The sequence below is a fragment of the Oncorhynchus mykiss genome, chromosome 4, assembly GCF_057628025.1.
Source record: "Oncorhynchus mykiss isolate SJ-2025 chromosome 4, ASM5762802v1, whole genome shotgun sequence".
Taxonomy (NCBI): Eukaryota; Metazoa; Chordata; class Actinopteri; order Salmoniformes; family Salmonidae; genus Oncorhynchus; species Oncorhynchus mykiss.
Genome location: NC_143025.1, coordinates 8,080,638 through 8,102,500, shown reverse-complemented (window position 1 = coordinate 8,102,500; position 21,863 = coordinate 8,080,638). Strand labels below are relative to the sequence as shown.

At 44.0% G+C, this 21,863-nt stretch overlaps 1 protein-coding gene across 3 annotated transcripts in view; it reads right to left on the bottom strand.

Moving 5' to 3' along the window:
- Positions 1-21,863, bottom strand: part of LOC110521216 (dual oxidase 2) — a 42,016-nt gene that overhangs the window by 5,782 nt on the left and 14,371 nt on the right. For 2 of the 3 annotated variants that reach the window (XM_036969209.2, XM_036969210.2), the window contains exons 16-28: positions 21,129-21,242; positions 19,891-20,093; positions 19,499-19,684; positions 17,642-17,867; positions 17,274-17,367; positions 14,831-15,006; positions 14,642-14,714; positions 12,976-13,056; positions 8,600-8,778; positions 5,878-6,108; positions 5,501-5,600; positions 4,746-4,795; positions 949-1,076 (exon numbers count right to left, since the gene is read on the bottom strand). In XM_036969209.2, coding sequence (XP_036825104.2) covers positions 949-1,076; positions 4,746-4,795; positions 5,501-5,600; positions 5,878-6,108; positions 8,600-8,778; positions 12,976-13,056; positions 14,642-14,714; positions 14,831-15,006; positions 17,274-17,367; positions 17,642-17,867; positions 19,499-19,684; positions 19,891-20,093; positions 21,129-21,242 — 1,841 coding nt within the window. Of the gene's footprint in view, positions 1-948; positions 1,077-4,745; positions 4,796-5,500; positions 5,601-5,877; positions 6,109-8,599; positions 8,779-12,306; positions 12,414-12,975; positions 13,057-14,641; positions 14,715-14,830; positions 15,007-17,273; positions 17,368-17,641; positions 17,868-19,498; positions 19,685-19,890; positions 20,094-21,128; positions 21,243-21,863 lie in introns of those variants that run through there. The other variant, XM_090231028.1, reaches the window with a different exon arrangement.

Here is a 21,863-nt window from a genome sequence, read left to right as displayed (position 1 = left end):
ATGTTTTAATCAACTAGAAACCAGGGGAGGAGACATGGCCAAGAGGATCATGTTTTTAATAAACTAGAAACCAGGGGACGAGACATGGCCAAGAGGATCATGTTTTAATCAACTAGAAACCAGGGGAGGAGACATGGCCAAGAGGATCATGTTTTAATCAACTAGAAACCAGGGGAGGAGACATGGCCAAGAGGATCATGTTTTTAATAAACTAAAAACCAGGGGAGGAGACATGGCCAAGAGGATCATGTTTTTAATAAACTAGAAACCAGGGGAGGAAAGGGCCAAGAGGATCATGTTTTTAATAAACTAGAAACCAGGGGAGGAAAGGGCCAAGAGGATCATGTTTTAATCAACTAGAAACCAGGGGAGGAGACATGGCCAAGAGGATCATGTTTTAATCAACTAGAAACCAGGGGAGGAGACATGGCCAAGAGGATCATGTTTTAATCAACTAGAAACCAGGGGAGGAGACATGGCCAAGAGGATTCACACTTAATGTTCTCCCTACAGGGACCAGCATTTACATTCAATCCAACCTAAATGCATCCTACCGGCTGTATGTATGTATTTTTAAAGTTATATAGCTTACAAACTTGATTGCTGACATGGAAAACATATTGGGACTATATCAACAATGGAATAATGAAACAAAGAGCAAAAATATAGTTTTTGGGTGGAATTTAGTAGGTAATGAATGAGGGGAACACGGCTCCTTCCTTCACCTACTGACTAATTGACACTCTCCTAGACCACTTTTTAAGTTCCAGGTCACGGAGGAGTCGAGGAGAGGACGGTCTTTTCGTGCAAATGAGAATCTCCCTGTGTTCACCGTGGTTCAACGTTATGGCAAGCCCCTTCGGTTAGCCAGCAACTACTATAGTAATACTCATCTGTATATGTTGTACACGGTATACGTATATGAATATAATTTATCTCTGTGCTCACCAGAATGTAGACGACCACATAGAGGTAGTGTGTGAGCCAGAAACCCCGGAAGCTGATTCGTCGGAAGTACTGAGTGGCAAAGACGTACATAAACGCAAAGATGAAGAGAAGCAGGATGCCCGTTAATCCTGCAGTAACATTAGAGAGAGAGAGACACACGTGAGAGTAACGTTAGAGACACATTAGAGTAACATTAGAGACACGTTAGAGTAACAGAGAGAGAGAGACACGTTAGAGAGAGACACGTTAGAGTAACGTTAGAGAGAGAGACACGTTAGAGTAACGTTAGAGACACGTTAGAGTAACATTAGAGAGAGAGACACATTAGAGTAACGTTAGATAGAGAGACACGTTAGAGTAACGTTAGAGAGAGAGACACGTTAGAGTAACATTAGAGACAGAGACACATTAGAGTAACGTTAGAGAGAGACACGTTAGAGTAACATTAGAGAGAGAGACACATTAGAGTAACGTTAGAGAGAGAGACACGTTAGAGTAACATTAGAGAGAGAGACACGTTAGATAGACGTTAGAGAAACATTAGAGAGAGACACGTTAGAGTAACAGAGAGAGAGACACGTTAGAGAGACACGTTAGAGTAACGTTAGAGAGAGACACGTTAGAGAGAGACACGTTAGAGTAACATTAGAGAGAGAGACACGTTAGAGAAACATTAGAGAGAGAGACACGTTAGAGAGAGAGACGTTAGAGTAACAGAGAGAGAGACACGTTAGAGTAACAGAGAGAGAGACACGTTAGAGTAACGTTAGAGAGAGAGACATGTTGGAGACACGTTAGAGAAACATTAGAGAGAGAGACACGTTAGAGAAACATTAGAGAGAGAGACACGTTAGAGTAACATTAGAGAGAGAGACACATTAGAGTAACGTTAGAGAGAGAGACACGTTAGAGTAACATTAGAGAGAGAGACACGTTAGAGAGACGTTAGAGAAACATTAGAGAGAGACACGTTAGAGTAACAGAGAGAGAGACACGTTAGAGAGACACGTTAGAGTAACGTTAGAGAGAGACATGTTAGAGAGAGACACGTTAGAGTAACATTAGAGAGAGAGACACGTTAGAGAGACACGTTAGAGAAACATTAGAGAGAGAGACACGTTAGAGAGAGACACGTTAGAGAAACATTAGAGAGAGAGACGTTAGAGTAACAGAGAGAGAGAGACACGTTAGAGTAACAGAGAGAGAGACACGTTAGAGTAACGTTAGAGAGAGAGACATGTTGGAGACACGTTAGAGAAACATTAGAGAGAGAGACACGTTAGAGAAACATTAGAGAGAGAGACACGTTAGAGTAACAGAGAGAGAGAGAGACACGTTAGAGAGACACGTTAGAGTAACGTTAGAGAGAGACACGTTAGAGAGAGAGACGTTAGAGAGAGACACGTTAGAGTAACATTAGAGAGAGACACGTTAGAGAGAGAGACAAGTTAGAGACACGTTAGAGAGAGAGAGACACGTTAGAGAGAGACACGTTAGAGTAACGTTAGAGAGAGAGACACATTAGAGAGAGAGACGTTAGAGAGAGAGAGACACGTTAGAGAGAGACACGTTAGAGTAACGTTAGTGAGAGAGACACATTAGAGAGAGAGACATTAGAGAGAGAGAGACACGTTAGAGAGAGAGACGTTAGAGAAACATTAGAGAGAGAGACACGTTAGAGAAACATTAGAGAGAGAGACACGTTAGAGTAACAGAGAGAGAGAGAGACACGTTAGAGAGACACGTTAGAGTAACGTTAGAGAGAGACACGTTAGAGAGAGAGACGTTAGAGAGAGACACGTTAGAGTAACATTAGAGAGAGACACGTTAGAGAGAGAGACAAGTTAGAGACACGTTAGAGAGAGAGAGACACGTTAGAGAGAGACACGTTAGAGTAACGTTAGAGAGAGAGACACGTTAGAGAGAGACACGTTAGAGTAACGTTAGAGAGAGAGACACGTTAGAGAGAGACACGTTAGAGTAACATTAGAGACACGTTAGAGAGAGAGACAAGTTAGAGACACGTTAGAGAGAGAGAGACACGTTAGAGAGAGACACGTTAGAGTAACGTTAGAGAGAGAGACACGTTAGAGAGAGACACGTTAGAGTAACGTTAGAGAGAGAGACACATTAGAGAGAGACACGTTAGAGTAACAGAGAGAGAGACACGTTAGAGAGAGACACGTTAGAGAGAGACACGTTAGAGTAACAGAGAGAGAGACACATTAGAGAGAGACACGTTAGAGTAACATTAGAGAGAAACACGTTAGAGAGAGACACGTTAGAGAGAGACACGTTAGAGTAACAGAGAGAGAGACACATTAGAGAGAGACACGTTAGAGTAACATTAGAGAGAGAGACACATTAGAGAGAGACACGTTAGAGTAACAGAGAGAGAGACACGTTAGAGAGAGACACGTTAGAGAGAGACACGTTAGAGTAACAGAGAGAGAGACACATTAGAGAGAGACACGTTAGAGTAACATTAGAGAGAGAGACACATTAGAGAGAGACATGTTAGAGTAGCGTTACAGAGAGAGACACGTTAGAGAGAGACACGTTAGAGAGAGAGACACGTTAGAGAGAGACACGTTAGAGTAACGTTAGAGAGAGACACGTTAGAGAGAGACACGTTAGAGTAACGTTAGAGAGAGACACGTTAGAGAGAGACACGTTAGAGTAACAGAGAGAGAGACACATTAGAGAGAGACACGTTAGAGTAACAGAGAGAGAAACACGTTAGAGAGAGACACGTTAGAGTAACGTTAGAGAGAGACACGTTAGAGTAACAGAGAGAGAGACACATTAGAGAGAGACACGTTAGAGTAACAGAGAGAGAGACACGTTAGAGAGAGACACATTAGAGAGAGACACGTTAGAGTAACAGAGAGAGAGACACATTAGAGAGAGACACGTTAGAGTAACAGAGAGAGAGACACGTTAGAGAGAGACACGTTAGAGAGAGACACGTTAGAGTAACAGAGAGAGAGACACATTAGAGAGAGACACGTTAGAGTAACAGAGAGAGACACGTTAGAGAGAGACACGTTAGAGAGAGACACGTTAGAGTAACAGAGAGAGAGACACATTAGAGAGAGACACGTTAGAGTAACAGAGAGAGAGACACGTTAGAGAGAGACACGTTAGAGAGAGACACGTTAGAGTAACAGAGAGAGAGACACATTAGAGAGAGACACGTTAGAGTAACAGAGAGAGAAACACGTTAGAGAGAGACACGTTAGAGTAACATTAGAGAGAGAGACGTTAGAGTAACGTTAGAGACACGTTAGAGAGAGACACGTTAGAGAGAGACACGTTAGAGTAACATTAGAGAGAGAGACGTTAGAGTAACGTTAGAGACACGTTAGAGAGAGACACGTTAGAGAGAGAGACGTTAGAGTAACGTTAGAGAGAGACACGTTAGAGAGAGAGACGTTAGAGAGAGACACGTTAGAGAGAGACACGTTAGAGAGAGAGACGTTAGAGTAACGTTAGAGAGAGAGAGACACATTAGAGAGAGACATGTTAGAGTAACAGAGAGAGAGACACATTAGAGAGAGACACGTTAGAGTAACGTTAGAGACACGTTAGAGAGAGACACGTACAAGTATTGAGCTACTGTAATATTCAGCAATAACATAAAGTAGCTCTTTATCGTCCATATTCTGGGACTAAAGCAAACCCAGCGGGCAAAACTGGTTGCATTATAACTAGAAACGGGTTGAAATGACATAATTATGACATCAACTCGTTTTGCCCAGTTTTGACCGGTGGGAATGGTTTGTATTCTGTCCTACCTGGAACACTCTGAAAGAACCACCACGACCATTTCATCGGCATCTCAGACCTGCAAAGGGTCAAAACACAGGAAATAGTCAACACAGTAAATAGTCAACACAGTAAATAGTCAACACAGGAAATAGTCAACACAGTAAATAGTCAACACAGTAAATAGTCAACACAGTAAATACTCAACATAGTAAATAGTCAACACAGTAAATAGTCAACACAGTAAATAGTCAACACAGGAAATAGTCAACACAGGAAATAGTCAACACAGTAAATAGTCAACACAGTAAATAGTCAACACAGTAAATAGTCAACACAGTAAATAGTCAAAACACAGTAAATAGTCAACACAGTAAATACTCAACATTGTAAATAGTCAACACAGTAAATAGTCAACACAGTAAATAGTCAACACAGGAAATAGTCAACACAGTAAATAGTCAACACAGTAAATAGTCAACACAGTAAATAGTCAACACAGGAAATAGTCAACACAGTAAATAGTCAACACAGTAAATAGTCAACACAGTAAATAGTCAACACAGGAAATAGTCAACACAGTAAATAGTCAACACAGTAAATACTCAACACAGTAAATAGTCAACACAGTAAATACTCAACATAGTAAATAGTCAACACATAGCAATTCAGATACAAGAGTATGTATGTAAAGAGGTAAGCATGTGAAAATGGAGAAGAATCCCCCCAAAATATTCCCCCAAAATCCTGAAGAATGAAGAAGAATCCAGAATAATGCCATTACCCATCGTTGACTAGGACCTTGGGGAACAGACAGACCAGGATGCTGAGGTCACTGACTGAGAACACGTAGACATTAACCACATGACCCAGAGAATGGACAACTAAAGAGGAGAGGAGGAGAAGAAGGGGTTCATTCAGGAGCAAAACATAACATGAACTGGAAAAACATTGTAAATGTGATACTACAATGAGATGTGGAAAAACTAGGATTCATAAATGTAGGAGTTCCCAAAAGTGAAATATATATATGTAATATAAATATATTTTTTTTGGATTTTTACATTGGTGAGTGACTTTTTTTTCCAATTCCGCCCAGTCAACCCCTCCTTTAGTGTTGATACCCTAAGAAGTGTCAACCTCTGACGTCTGACCTCTGACCTGTGAGTAAGAGGGCGGACATGGCCATGAAGCGGTGGAAGTCTATAGCGGCGTCGAAGGGGATGTATCGGTTGAGGAAGGTCTCTCGTCCCAGGGTGATGAGGTTGCGGCACACCGTCAGCATCATGTAGGGGTACAGGAAGGAGATGGCCGCCGCCGAACCACGCGACACCAAGATACCCACCACCGACGTCTCCGGCACGCCCGTGGAGTATGCCTGCAAACCATAGTCTAAACACGCAGCTAGGGGTTTGTTTCTGTTAGTCCACAGGCTTTACCTGAATCCCAAATAAGACCCTTCAGCCCCTCCGTTATTCTCTAGGGCACTCCCGTAGATCGGAAGGGATTGGATAAGTGTAATCAAAATGGCAACAAAAAAAGTCAGCCAAACAGAAGGGTAAGTTTAAGTCATCGCCATATTGCTTAAACATATCCCATTCTGTTAGATCTACAGGAAGGATTAGGGCCAGGGCTTGATTTGGGATTCAGGGTATATACAATGATTAGGGCCAGGGCTTGATTTGGGATTCAGGGTATATACAAGGATTAGGGCCAGGGCTTGATTTGGGATTCAGGGTATATACAATGATTAGGACCAGGGCTTGATTTGGGATTCAGGGTATATACAAGGATTAGGGCCAGGGCTTGATTTGGGATTCAGGGTATATACAATGATTAGGGCCAGGGCTTGATTTGGGATTCAGGGTATATACAAGGATTAGGGACAGGGCTTGATTTGGGATTCAGGGTATATACAAGGATTAGGGACAGGGCTTGATTTGGGATTCAGGGTATATACAAGGATAACAGAAGACCTTTCAACTCAGATACAGTATAGCTATTGTAATGTAATAGAAAATGTTCCTTAAGCATTGATAAGATGCTTAAAATTGCATGAGTAATCAACAAAATTATGAAAATCTCATTAAGTTAAGCATTTGTGTCAACTAAACAGTCGTCTCTCGTGATCGCCTTAGCTGGTTCTGGGCATTGAGATCATTTTTTTTTTAAAACAGGTAACTCCCAGCCTTCTTCTTCTTCTTGGCACAGTTTACTCCCAGCCTGGTCTCAGATCTGTTTGTACTGTCTTGACAACAAGCATGGGTGTTGGCGAGACATCACAAACATATCTGGGACCAACCAGGCTAGCTCAAATTCAAACCAATCAAATGTATATTATAGCAGTTGTAACGAAGTGCCAGCAAACTCCCAAAACAGAAGAACAGACAGAAGAGAAAATAATTGAAAAGAAGACAAGAGAAGACAAGACGAGAGAAGACAAGACGAGAGAAGACAAGACCAGAGAAGACAAGATGAGAGAAGACAAGAGAAGACAAGAGAAGATGAGAGAAGACAAGACCAGAGAAGACGAGAGAAGACAAGACCAGAGAAGACGAGACGAGAGAAGACAAGAGAAGACGAGAGAAGACAAGACGAGAGAAGACAAGTCCAGAGAAGACAAGACGAGAGAAGACAAGACAAGACCGGAGAAGACAAGAGAAGATGAGAGAAGACAAGAGAAAATAATAGAAAAGAGGACAAGAGAAGACAAGACGAGAGAAGACAAGACAAGAGAAGACAAGAGAAGAAAAGACCAGAGAAGACAAGAAAAGACAGAAGAAGACAAGAGAAGACAAGACGAGAGAAGACAAGACGAGAGAAGACGAGAGAAAAAAATAGAAAAGACAAGCGAAGACAAGACGAGAGAAGACGAGAGAAGACAAGACAAGAGAAGACAAGAGAAGAAAAGACCAGAGAAGACAAGAAAAGACAGAAGAAGACAAGAGAAGACAAGACGAGAGAAGACAAGACAAGACGAGAGAAGACGAGAGAAGACAAGACCAGAGAAGACAAGATGAGAGAAGACAAGAGAAGACAAGAGAAGATGAGAGAAGACAAGACCAGAGAAGACGAGAGAAGACAAGACCAGAGAAGACCAGACGAGAGAAGACAAGACCGGAGAAGACAAGACGAGAGAAGACGAGACGAGAGAAGACGATAGAAGACAAGACCAGAGAAGACAAGACTTGAGAAGACAAGAGAAGACAAGAGAAGATGAGAGAAGACAAGACGAGAGAAGACAAGAGAAAACAAGAGAAGACAAGAGAAGACAAGAGAAGATGAGAGAAGACAAGAGATGGTGAGAGAAGACAAGACCAGAGAAGACAAGACTAGAGAAGACAAGAAAAGACAGAAGAAGAAAAGAGAAGAGAAGATGAGAGAAGACAAGAGAAGATGAGAGAAGACAAGACCAGAGAAGACGAGAGAAGACAAGAGAAGATGAGAGAAGACAAGAGAAGACGAGAGAAGGTGAGAGAAGACAAGAGAAGACGAGAGAAGACAAGAGAAGACGAGAGAAGACAAGAGAAGACGAGAGAAGACAACTTACAGTAGCAGATGATGATGAGACCAGAGAAGACCAGAGAAGACAAGACTAGAGAAGACAAGAAAAGACAGAAGAAAACAAGAGAAATCAAGAGAAGATGAGAGAAGACAAGAGAAGATAAGAGAAGACAAGAGAAGACGAGAGAAGACAAGACCAGAGAAGACAAGACTAGAGAAGACAAGAAAAGACAGAAGAAGAAAAGAGAAGAGAAGATGAGAGAAGACAAGAGAAGATGAGAGAAGACAAGAGAAGACGAGAGAAGACAAGAGAAGATGAGAGAAGACAAGACCAGAGAAGACGAGAGAAGACAAGAGAAGACGAGAGAAGACAACTTACAGTAGCATCTCTCCAGAGCCAATCCGGCTGTGATGCCATAGACGATAGTGAAGCAAACAATGTGGCGACGGTAGTTCTCTACGAAGCGTTTGAATTGCTGGATCTTTTGCTGGACGGGGCTCCTGTTGTAACGCTCCTTCTTAGGCTTCACGTAGACCTTAGGACTCTGGAGGCCCGATCTGCATGGGGGAGGAGGAAGGAGGAAGTAATTTGCAGTGGTTTAGATTGAGAAAAGCTTCAACATCATTTATTGAACTGAAACTACCAAAAGAAGGTTCAGGCCGCAGCATAATTCACTTCAATGGCATTTATTGCTGAACACGTTTAAGAGAAAGCGCCTTCAACAAAAGCATTTTTTTACCTTTATGTTACAGCAATCAATGAATACAATGGATGAGTCAGAGTTAGCAAGAACAATACAAATAAATCATAAGGATAGTGGGTATAAAAATCAGAACATCCGGGTGAGGTTCAAGGCTGGATTCCTCTTCAGGGCAATAATTAAATGTTAAAATGTATTACTGTGCGTTAGTGACATAACAAAGCCACAGGATAAGATATAGTGTAAGTACTGTGCTCCATGGTAAAACCATCGTACCATCATCAATATATTGAAAGGAACTCAGGCTCAAGTCTAGTGTTATCTGATAATGGCGTTAAGTAGAGGCTGGTTGCATCACTGGGTGGACAACTCTAGATACCAGACATGAGGTCAACCACAAAGCAAGCAAACTCTCTTACGCAACCCGAGGTAACCATGGTAAACCCATAACTACTGGTATCACTCTGCTTCACTTCCTTGACACAGAATACTGTACATACAGGTAAGCACAACAACCATTACCACTACTGGTATCGACCTACTTTATAAGGACTTAATGAACTTTATGTAAATATATATATTTTTTAATGATTAGAAAGCCATGCGAGAAAGTAATGAGAAAATCTGTCAATAAAGAAAAGAGAAAAATAATGTCTGGTAGTGACATGAGCAGCGTGAGGTTGGATGTTATCTCTGGTAGTGACATGAGCAGTGTGAGGTTGGATGTTATCTCTGGTAGTGACATGAGCAGCGTGAGGTTGGATGTTATCTCTGGTAGTGACATGAGCAGCGTGAGGTTGGATGTTATCTCTGGTAGTGACATGAGCAGCGTGAGGTTGGATGTTATCTCTGGTAGTGACATGAGCAGCGTGAGGTTGGAAGTTATCTCTGGTAGTGACATGAGCAGTGTGAGGTTGGATGTTATCTCTGGTAGTGACATGAGCAGCGTGAGGTTGGATGTTATCTCTGGTAGTGACATGAGCAGCGTGAGGTTGGATGTTATCTCTGGTAGTGACATGAGCAGCGTGAGGTTGGATGTTATCTCTGGTAGTGACATGAGCAGCGTGAGGTTGGATGTGATCTCTGGTAGTGACATGAACAGCGTGAGGTTGGATGTTATCTCTGGTAGTGACATGAACAGCGTGAGGTTGGATGTTATCTCTGGTAGTGACATGAGCAGCGTGAGGTTGGATGTGATCTCTGGTAGTGACATGAGCAGCGTGAGGTTGGATGTTATCTCTGGTAGTGACATGAACAGCGTGAGGTTGGATGTTATCTCTGGTAGTGACATGAGCAGCGTGAGGTTGGATGTTATCTCTGGTAGTGACATGAGCAGCGTGAGGTTGGATGTGATCTCTAGTAGTGACATGAGCAGCGTGAGGTTGGATGTTATCTCTGGTAGTGACATGAGCAGCGTGAGGTTGGATGTTATCTCTGGTAGTGACATGAGCAGTGTGAGGTTGGATGTTATCTCTGGTAGTGACATGAACAGCGTGAGGTTGGATGTTATCTCTGGTAGTGACATGAGCAGCGTGAGGTTGGATGTTATCTCTGGTAGTGACATGAGCAGCGTGAGGTTGGATGTTATCTCTGGTAGTGACATGAGCAGCGTGAGGTTGGATGTTATCTCTGGTAGTGACATGAGCAGCGTGAGGTTGGATGTTATCTCTGGTAGTGACATGAGCAGCGTGAGGTTGGATGTTATCTCTGGTAGTGACATGAGCAGCGTGAGGTTGGATGTTATCTCTGGTAGTGACATGAGCAGCGTGAGGTTGGATGTTATCTCTGGTAGTGACATGAGCAGCGTGAGGTTGGATGTTATCTCTGGTAGTGACATGAGCAGTGTGAGGTTGGATGTTATCTCTGGTAGTGACATGAGCAGCGTGAGGTTGGATGTGATCTCTGGTAGTGACATGAGCAGCGTGAGGTTGGATGTGATCTCTGGTAGTGACATGAGCAGCGTGAGGTTGGATGTGATCTCTGGTAGTGACATGAGCAGCGTGAGGTTGGATGTTATCTCTGGTAGTGACATGAGCAGCGTGAGGTTGGATGTTATCTCTGGTAGTGACATGAGCAGCGTGAGGTTGGATGTTATCTCTGGTAGTGACATGAGCAGTGTGAGGTTGGATGTTATCTCTGGTAGTGACATGAGCAGCGTGAGGTTGGATGTTATCTCTGGTAGTGACATGAGCAGCGTGAGGTTGGATGCAGGGCTGTAAGCAGGGCTTTCTCCTATAGAGCTCAATTTTTATGGAATGGTCTGCCTATCCATGTAAGAGACGCAGACTCGGTCTCAACCTTTAAGTCTTTACTGAAGATCTCTTCAGTGGGTCATATGATTGAGTGTAGTCTGGCCCAGGAGTGTGAAGGTGAACGGAAAGGCTCTGGAGCAACGAACCGCCCTTGCTGTCTCTGCCTGGCCGGTTCCCCTCTCTCCACTGGGATTCTCTGCCTCTAACCCTATTACAGGGGCTGAGTCACTGGCTTACTGGTGCTCTTTCATTTCAGTTGGTAAGTTGGTGGTTGAAGATATCCCTCTAGTGGTGTGGGGGCTGTGCTTTGGCAAAGTGGGTGGGGTTATATCCTGCCTGTTTGGCCCTGTCCGGGGGTATCATCGGATGGGGCCACAGTGTCACCTGACCCCTCCTGTCTCAGCCTCCAGTATTTATGCTGCAGTAGTTTATGTGTCGGGGGGCTAGGGTCTGTTTGTTATATCTGGAGTATTTCTCCTGTCTTATCCTGTGTCCTGTGTGAATTTAAGTATGCTGTCTCTAATTCTCTCTTTCTTTCTCTCTCTCGGAGGACTTGAGCCCTAGGACCATGCCTCAGGACTACCTGGCATAATGACTCCTTGCTGTCCCCAGTCCACCTGGCCATGCTGCTGCTCCAGTGTCAACTGTTCTGCCTGCGGCTATGGAACCCTGACCTGTTCACCGGGCGTGCTACCTGTCCCAGACCTGCTGTTTTCAACTCTCTAGAGACAGCAGGAGCGGTAGAGATACTCTTAATGATCGGCTATGAAAAGCCAACTGACATTTACTCCTGAGGTGCTGACTTGCTGCACCCTCGACAACTACTGGGATTATTATTACTTGACCATGTTGGTCATTTATGAACATTTGAACATCTTGGCCATGTTCTGTTATAATCTCCACCCGGCACAGCCAGAAGAAGACTGGCCACCCCTCATAGCCTGGTTCCTCTCTAGGTTTCTACCTAGGTTTTGGTCTTTCTAGGGAGTTTTTCCTAGCCACGGTGCTTCTACACCTGCATTGCTTGCTGTTTGGGGTTTTAGGCTGTGTTTCTGTACATCACTTTGAGATATCAGCTGATGTAAGAAGGGCTATATAAATCAAATATTTTATTTGATGTGATCTTTGGTAGTGACATGAGCAGCATGAGGTTGGATGTGATCTTTGGAAGTGACATCAACAGCATGAGGTTAGATGTGATCTCTGGTAGTGACATCAACAGCATGAGGTTGGATGTGATCTTTAGTAGTGACATCAGCAGCATGAGGTTGGATGTGATCTCTGGTAGTGACATCAGCAGCATCAGATTGGATGCAGGTGTCATGCCCTGGTCTAAGTATTTTGTGTTTTTCTTCATGTATTGGGTCAGGCCAGGGTGTGGCATGGGTTTTTGTATGTGGTGTGTATGTATGGGGATTGTAGCTAGTGGGGTGTTCTGGCTAAGTCTATGGCTGTCTGAAGTGGTTCTCAATCAGAGGCAGGTGTTTATCGTTGTCTCTGATTGGGAACCATATTTAGGCAGCCATATTCTTTGAGTGTTTCGTGGGTGATTGTCCTTAGTGTCCTGATGTCATTATTCTGTGTTAGTTTACACTAGTATAGGCTGTTTCGGTTTTCGTTACGTTTATTGTTTTGTAGTGTTTGTATTTAGATTCGTGTTTTGTTTGTTGAATAAACATGGATCGCAATCTACACGCTGCATTTTGGTCCGACTCTCCTTCTCACCAAGAAAACCGTTACAGCAGGGCTGTAGGTAGGGCTTTCTCATCAGATTGGAAATTCCCCAAACCGAGAGAACTTACCTTTTCCCTTGTCGTCTGCGAAGTTCCTGCCCGTCTTTCCCCGGGCTGCTGGAGATCTGTGTGTCCCCTTCTGAGGGTGAGCTAAGAAAGAGAAGACATTACAGTTTTTTTTAAATAAAGAGCAGGAGGCCTGCAGGCCGGCGGTTAAAAAAACAGATGCTTATCATATCAGCAGACAAAGGGTGGAGTAATTCAAAATAACTTGTTAGGAATAATCGTAACAGTTGTCGTAATAGTAATATAGCAGGTTAGTTGGGGGGAAAAAAGTCGTCGTCGTCATGCCGTGAAGTAAATCATCATCATGTCCACAATCACACCCTGATAAGAGCATGACTATCGAGATCTTGGTGAATGGAGATTGTGAAATACAGTAAATGACCATGCAATGAAGAGTGCATTTTTTCAAATCAATCAAATCAATGAGAAGATACATAAGGGTGTATCCTCGTTACTAAGTTATTCTCTTCCTCGTGTCCTAATGTGGTTATCATACCTGTTCCTCTCCAGGGTGATGGAAGAAAACGGGCTGGTGTTATTTGTAACGTCTGCTTCCAACTCACACCCTCAAAACACGTAGATCCCCTGAACGCAGCTCCCTTTCCAGCTCACACTCTCAAACACGTAGGTCCCCTGAACGCAGCTCCCTTTCCAGGCCCACTTTCCAGCTCACACTCTCAAACACGTAGGTCCCCCTGAACGCAGCTCCCTTTCCAGGCCCACTTTCCAGCTCACACTCTCAAACACGTAGGTCCCCCTGAACGCAGCTCCCTTTCCAGGCCCACTTTCCAGCTCACACTCTCAAACACGTAGGTCCCCCTGAACGCAGCTCCCTTTCCAGGCCCACTTTCCAGCTCACACTCTCAAACACGTAGGTCCCCTGAACGCAGCTCCCTTTCCAGGCCCACTTTCAGGCTCACACTCTCAAACACGTAGATCCCCCTGAACGCAGCTCCCTTTCCAGGCCCACTTTCCAGCTCACACACTCAAACACGTAGATCCCCCTGAACGCAGGTCACTCCCCAGATCCCAATCACCTGAATTCTAATCACCTGTTCACACACCTGTAGGTCATTATCAAACACTATTTAGTTCTGTTCTCTGCACCCCGTCGCTGTGAGGTATTGTTTGTTTTGTGACACACGTCTGTCAGAGCGCTTGGTTTCCCGTGAGTTACTCCTCCCGTGTGTGACAGTTTTTGCCTGCCTCACTAACAACACCTTTTGCCTATTCCCTGCCTGTACTTTAGCCTTTCGGATTTCCTGTTATCTACCTATTGCCTGATCTCCCGGACTACGCCTTTTCCCTGCCTGTACTGTTGCCCTTTTTGCCCCCTGTGTATGACCTTGTGCCTGACCCAGCTACCTGCCTCTTCCTGTGTATGACCTTCTGCCTGACCCAGCTACCTGCCTCTTCCTGTGTATGACCTTCTGCCTGACCCAGCTACCTGCCTCCTCCTGTGTATGACCTTCTGCCTGACCCAGCTACCTGCCTCCTCCTGTGTATGACCTTCTGCCAGACCCAGCTACCTGCCTCCTCCTGTGTATGACCTTCTGCCTGACCCAGCTACATGCCTCCTCCTGTGGTCCTTTGCAATAAACACCTGCTGTGCCCTGTGCTTCAAACCATCTCTCTGTCTCCCCTCGTGTTCATTACATTATTATCTTACCTGTTCCTCTCTGGGTTGATGAAAGACACATGCTGGTGTCGACTCAGTTTGTTTCCCCCCTCCTTCTCCATCCCTGCAGAGATACATAACATTAGAAGAAGAAGAAGCCTTTGAGAGTATTTTGTGTCTCTGGTTTGGCTTTTGCAGAAATCTTGAGAATATTTTGTGTCTCTGGTTGGCCTTTATCACCTTTGATGTTAAGCTGAGCGAAGGTAAGTTCCTTCTCGTGGTCCCGGAGCAGGAAGTGGAAGTCCTCCCAGGTAATCTGTTCCTTGTCGTTGAAACCTGCGGCCTTCAACATTTCCTTGATGGCCTCCTCAGCCTGGCTCTTAGACAGAAGACTGCTGGAGATCTCTATGAACGACCTGCAGAACAGACCACAAGATGGCCGTAGTTTAAGACGGCCGGAGAACCCATTATACGGTGCTCATCTTGTTCATTCATTTTGGATCGCGCATACAGCTGGATCTACAAAACAGATGACATGGAATGTGGACATATTTTGACAGAAGGTCGATATTGAGGTCTGAGTGTATGTCCCTTGAAGGGACAATGGTTTTTCATGAAAATGGATGATATTTGGATGAAAACAGATCAAAGTATGATGACCCAAAGTATGAAAAATGACTGTTGCTTCTACACTGATAAAGTTTGACAATAAATTTACTAGTCCCCCTCCCCCTGTGTCAAACACTTGGATTCAGGGGGCGGGATTACTAAGGGGATAGGGTGACATCACCCTAACTGTCATTTTAATACACCAATTTATTTAATTTTTTATTTAAACTTTATTTAAATAAATAAAATAGTTAACCAATGATATTCTCTTACCTAATGTAACCAACATCGGAGAAGGCGTGTTTGAGGAGGGGCGTGGATTATATATATAGATATGCAATATGCATCATAAATTTATTTAACAAATTTAAAATTAATCTTTATATGTAACATCTTGAAAAGGCACTTTGGCTTATTTGTAGCTGTCTGAGAGAACAGGTCTTTGAGCAAACAGGTCAGAGAGAGAACAGGTCAGAGAGAGAACTGGTCAGAGAGAGAACAGGTCAGAGAGAGAACAGGTCAGAGAGAGAACAGGTCTGAGACCCCAGGTCTGTTAGGTTTATGTACTCTGGTTTGTATATTTCAGTTTTTTTTGTATTTGTGTTCATAATAAAAAATAAAAATAAAAAATAAATAAAGATGTTTAAAAAAATATATATATATATTGATAGCTACTCTAATGGTGCCAAAATCTTACTGTGGCAAATAATTAAATGTTTACACTATTCATTTATGGCAAAGATACTTATATGTCTCCGCTTTCATCTGTGTCTGGTGTTAGCTAGTTACAGGCTAGCTAGGTCTTCATCTGTGTCTGGTGTTAGCTAGTTACAGGCTAGCTAGGTCTTCATCTGTGTCTGGTGTTAACTAGTTACAGGCTAGCTAGGTCTTCATCTGTGTCTGGTGTTAGCTAGTTACAGGCTAGCTAGGTCTTCATCTGTGTCTGCTGTTAGCTAGTTACAGGCTAGCTAGGTCTTCATCTGTGTCTGGTGTTAGCTAGTTACAGGCTAGCTAGGTCTTCATCTGTGTCTGGTGTTAGCTAGTTACTGTCTAGCTAGGTCTTCATCTGTGTCTGGTGTTAGCTAGTTACAGGCTAGCTAGGTCTTCATCTGTGTCTGGTGTTAGCTAATTACTGGCTAGCTAGGAATTCATCTGTCTGGTGTTAGCTAGTTACTGGCTAGCTAGGTCTTCATCTGTGTCTGGTGTTAGCTAGTTACAGGCTAGCTAGGTCTTCATCTGTGTCTGGTGTTAGCTAGTTACAGGCTAGCTAGGTCTTCATCTGTGTCTGGTGTTAGCTAGTTACAGGCTAGCTAGGTCTTCATCTGTGTCTGGTGTTAGCTAGTTACAGGCTAGCTAGGTCTTCATCTGTGTCTGGTGTTAGCTAGTTACAGGCTAGCTAGGTCTTCATCTGTGTCTGGTGTTAGCTAGTTACAGGCTAGCTAGGTCTTCATCTGTGTCTGGTGTTAGCTAGTTACAGGCTAGCTAGGTCTTCATCTGTGTCTGGTGTTAGCTAGTTACAGGCTAGCTAGGTCTTCATCTGTGTCTGGTGTTAGCTAGTTACAGGCTAGCTAGGTCTTCATCTGTGTCTGGTGTTAGCTAGTTACTGTCTAGCTAGGTCTTCATCTGTGTCTGGTGTTAGCTAGTTACTGGCTAGCTAGGTCTTCAGCCAGCATGGAACAAAAGTGGGGGAAAGTGTCGTTCAAAACTTTGACGCAGTTGTCATGCCGACACATCTGTCAGTGCTGCTGTGAACCGCATCACGAGAGACATGCCAAACAGGAGATGTATAACAAAAATATACATCATTGATGCAATTTGTTTGGGATTATTTTACCGCACCACTGCATCTTGACAAAGCTGTCAGTCAAGCCGAGGTCATTAATATAAACTCCCCCGCCCACTCAGCCTTTCTTTTCAAACTTCCTGGTAGTTAGCCATGAGAGAGAAGTACTTTTTTCCTTCCTCAAATGTTGAGCATCTCTTTCCCTCCCCAAAAAATATTATGGGTGATATTTTACATGGGAATCAGAATGACTGTTCGGGGACCTTTAAGAGAATTGATGACAGTGCTAACCTGAGCAGCCTGGAAAAATCCTCTTTCGATAAGAAACCGTCTCCATCGATGTCGTGCATGGAGAACATCAGTTTAGACTTTTCCTCGGGAGAACCTGCACAAACAACACAGTGGAATATCAGAACAAAATTTGTATTTCTTATTGGACAATTCCTGTTTCAGTCAGTTGTCTTCTGTTTGTTGCCTAATAAACATGACCCCCGGACTCCAGGGTTGGGATCAATTCCACTTCAATTCCAGTCAATTCAGGAAGTACATTTGAAATTCCAATTATCGTCAATGCTTTTCAATGAGTAAAATGTGGAATTGGAATTTGGTTTACTTTCTGAATTGACTTGAATTGAAATGGAAACCTACCCTGGACTCACCTTTCATGAAAATGACGATGACATCGAGGAACTCCTGGAAGGAGAGGTATCCGTTTCCGTCCTTGTCGGCCAGCGTGAACATGGAGTCGACAAAGAGCGAGTCCGGTTTGAGTCCCAGAGCGTCGGCAAACTCAGTTCCTGTCAGCTCAGTCTCCAGGGCTTCGCGGGTCTTCCTACAGGACGCACCACTCATGTCCCTGGCATCACAATTCTCGATCTCCAGGACCTTTATAGGGTATACATTTTTTAACCTTTATTTAACCGGGTTGTCCCATTGAGCCAATACATATGAGTGATAGACCGTTTCATCTACATGAAAGACAGGAGGATGGCATTGGCGGTTACCTCCATGAACTGCTAACTGAAAGTAATCAGATTAGGATCCTAAATTTGGGTAATCCTAAAGTTACTGATGTATATTTTGGACAGGTAACTAGCAACTGCAATGGATTACATTTAAAAAGTAACCTTCCCAACCCCTGCACATGTCAGCATGGTGCCGTTGCGATTGTTAATGGTGGTCACGTCGAATGGCTCAGTAGGTTTGAGGGGCGGCAGGGTAGCCTAGTGGTTAGAGTGTAGAGGTGGCAGGGTAGCCTAGTGGTTAGAGTGTAGAGGTGGTGGGTAGCCTAGTGGTTAGAGTGTAGAGATGGTGGGTAGCCTAGTGGTTAGAGTGTAGAGATGGTGGGTAGCCTAGTGGTTAGAGTGTAGAGGTGGCAGGTAGCCTAGTGGTTAGAGTGTAGAGGTGGCAGGTAGCCTAGTGGTTAGAGTGTAGAGGTGGCAGGTAGCCTAGTGGTTAGAGGGTAGAGATGGTGGGTAGCCTAGTGCTCAGAGTGTCGAGGTGGCAGGTAGCCTAGTGGTTAGAGTGTAGAGGTGGCAGGTAGCCTAGTGGTTAGAGGGTGGCAGGTAGCCAGGTGGTTAGAGTGTAGAGGTGGCAGGTAGCCTAGTGGTTAGAGTGTAGAGGTGGCAGGTAGCTTAGTGGTTAGAGTGTAGAGGTGGCAGGTAGCCTAGTGGTTAGAGTGTAGAGGTGGCAGGGTAGCCTAGTGGTTAGAGTGTAGAGGTGGCAGGTAGCCTAGTGGTTAGAGTGTAGAGATGGCGGGTAGCCTAGTGGTTAGAGGGTGGCAGGTAGCCTAGTGGTTAGAGTGTAGAGGTGGCAGGTAGCCTAGTGGTTAGAGTGTAGAGGTGGCAGGTAGCCTAGTGGTTAGAGCGTCTGTGTCTGGTGTTAGCTAGTTACTGAAAGGTTGCTAGATCAAATCCCCTGAGCTGACAAGGTACAAATATGTCGTTCTGCCCCTGAACAAGGCAAAAAACAAGGCTGTCATTGTAAATAAGAATTTGTTCTTTACTGACTTGCCTAGTTAAATAAAACAAAAAATGGTGGTAACAATTCTAGGGTTGTGGGTTCAATTCCTGCATGGGCCACGTATACTTGTCCATACTTGTACTGTCATTGTCCATACTGTGTACCAAGGTTGTGGATCTAACCCAATGTGACACTGGATAAAAGTGTCTCCTAAATCACCATTTTACAGTGAACATCTCCTAAATCACAATTTTACAGTAAACATCTCCTAAATCACCATTTTACAGTGAACATCTCCTAAATCACCATATTACAGTAAACATCTCCTAAATCACAATTTTACAGTAAACATCTCCTAAATCACCATTTTACAGTAAACATCTCCTAAATCACAATTTTACAGTAAACGTCTCCTAAATCACAATTTTACAGTAAACGTCTGCTAAATCACAATTTTACAGTGAACATCTCCTAAATCACCATTTTACAGTAAACATCTCCTAAATCACAATTTTACAGTAAAGCGTCTCCTAAATCACCATATATTCTAGTACCTTGGCAAAGGCACTCCTGATGAAGTTCTCTACTATCTGAGCTCTCTGGTCTCTGGTCACTGCCTCTCTCAGTAGCTCCTTCTCTGTCATGTCCCTCACCGCCAGCTCCTGTCCACCGTCTGTCACCTCAGAGCGAAGATGCCGGACAAACTCTCCACGCTGGCCCTCGTCCTCAAAGTACAGCACCTGGGGACAGACCACAACAAACAGATATCACAGTCACACACACACACAGGGATTGGCATGGAGACGTCTAACCGTGAAGACGAACAAAGGAGAGGCACATGAAAGACACAAGAGTAAACAAATGAGTAAACAAGAGTAAACGAATCAGTAAACATGAGTAAACAAACACACGCACACACATACACACCCCTCTCCCATCTACTCACCAGGTCATACTCTTTGGGTACTTTCATCACCAGAGCCCTGCGGTAATTGTTACTAGACAGCAGGACATCCAGGTGGGTCTGGGTACCCAGGCTGAGTGACCGTAGAGCGGGTCCAGACCGGTCAAACACCTGGAGTTTCCTCCTATCATCGATCAACAGACTGACTGGAAATAGGGGCTTCTTAGGGCCCTGCCACTCACAGGCTAAGGAGAGGAGAGGAGAGGAGAGGAGAGGAGAGGAGAGGAGAGGAGAGGAGAGGAGAGAGAGAGAGAGAGAGAGAGAGAGAGAGAGAAAAAGAAAGAAAGAAAGAAAGAAAGAAAGAAAGAAAGAAAGAAAGAGAAGTGGGAAGAGATGAGAGATGAGAGATGAGAGAGAGAAGGGGGAGCGATGAGAGAGAGAGGTGGGAAGAGATTAGAGAGAAGGGGTGAGAGATGAGAGAGAAGGGGGTGAGAGATGAGAGATGAGAGAGAGACAAGTGGGAAGAGATGAGAGATTAGAGAGAAGGGGGTGAGAGATGAGAGAGAGAAGTGGGAAGAGATGAGAGATGAGATAGAACGGGGAGAGAGAGAGAGAGAGAGAGAGCGAGAGAGAGACAGAAGGGGGTGAGAGATGGACATCAGACATATTACCGTTCTCACACTATCATGCCTATCCAAACGGTATTCTGATTGCTCTGATATGTTCTGTTGACATTGTCCTTCCCAGCATAGTTTTAGCAGCGGCTATGGTGGACGTGTAACCAGGCCAGCTCAGTCCAGCTCGGCTTGGCTCGGCCCAGTCGTGTGAAAAGAGAAAAGCACACACGTTCTAAACACAACACACACCTGTTCTACACAGAGAGGGACGATTCTGTCATAACACACACCTGTTCTGCACAGAGAGGGACGATTCTGTCATAACACACACCTGTTCTACACAGAGAGGGACGATTCTGTCATAACACACACCTGTTCTACACAGAGAGGGACGATTCTGTCATAACACACACCTGTTCTACACAGAGAGGGACGATTCTGTCATAACACAGACCTGTTCTGCACAGAGAGGGACGATTCTGTCATAACACACACCTGTTCTGCACAGAGAGGTACGATTCTGTCATAACACAGACCATGTACATGCATGTACTGTACACACACACACACACACACACACATACACACACACACACACACACACACACACACACACACACACACACACACACACACACACACACACACACACACAACACACACCTGTGATTCCAGCAGCAGGTTCCTCTGTTGTGTCGTCAGGCCCCACTCTCTTCTGGAACTTCTTAAACTTGGACTTTCTGAAGTGGGCCACCACAAGGGCCATGAGGAAGCTCACTTGGAGGGGAACACATGGGGTAGTAGTCATCAGAGAATCTCTTACAATAGGGTTTATGATATGCTATGTCTCTCTAAGTAGGCCACCACAAGGGTCATGAGGAAGCTCACTGGCAGGGGAACACATGGACAGTAGTCAGAGAATCTCTTACAATAGGGTTTATGATATGCTATGTCTCTCTAAGTAGGCCACCACAAGAGCCATGAAGAAACTCACTATGAGGCTACCACAATCAACAGAACAATTATACTGTAGCAATCACAATGGTTATTTGATTAATGGATCTTAAAATTGACATTTAGGAGAATTTTACAAAGGAAAATATTTGTTTTGGGAATTTTCTCAATACTTTGAATATGATTAATTTCCATGTCAGCTCTCTGTCTGGAAATGCCCTTGTCCGGAGCAAAAGGATACCAATTTCAAACTTTCTATCCCAAAAAAAAAGTGTTTACAATGATGTTTTTTTTATTGGCAAAAATGGATATTAACTGAGAAAATAGCATGTGTAGTTTCTTGCAATAGTCCTATGTGACTTTAAAGAATATTTCTCTAAAAATGTTGATTCCTAAAAGTTGTGTCCGGAGATTTAGTTTACTCCGTCAGATTAGTTTAACATC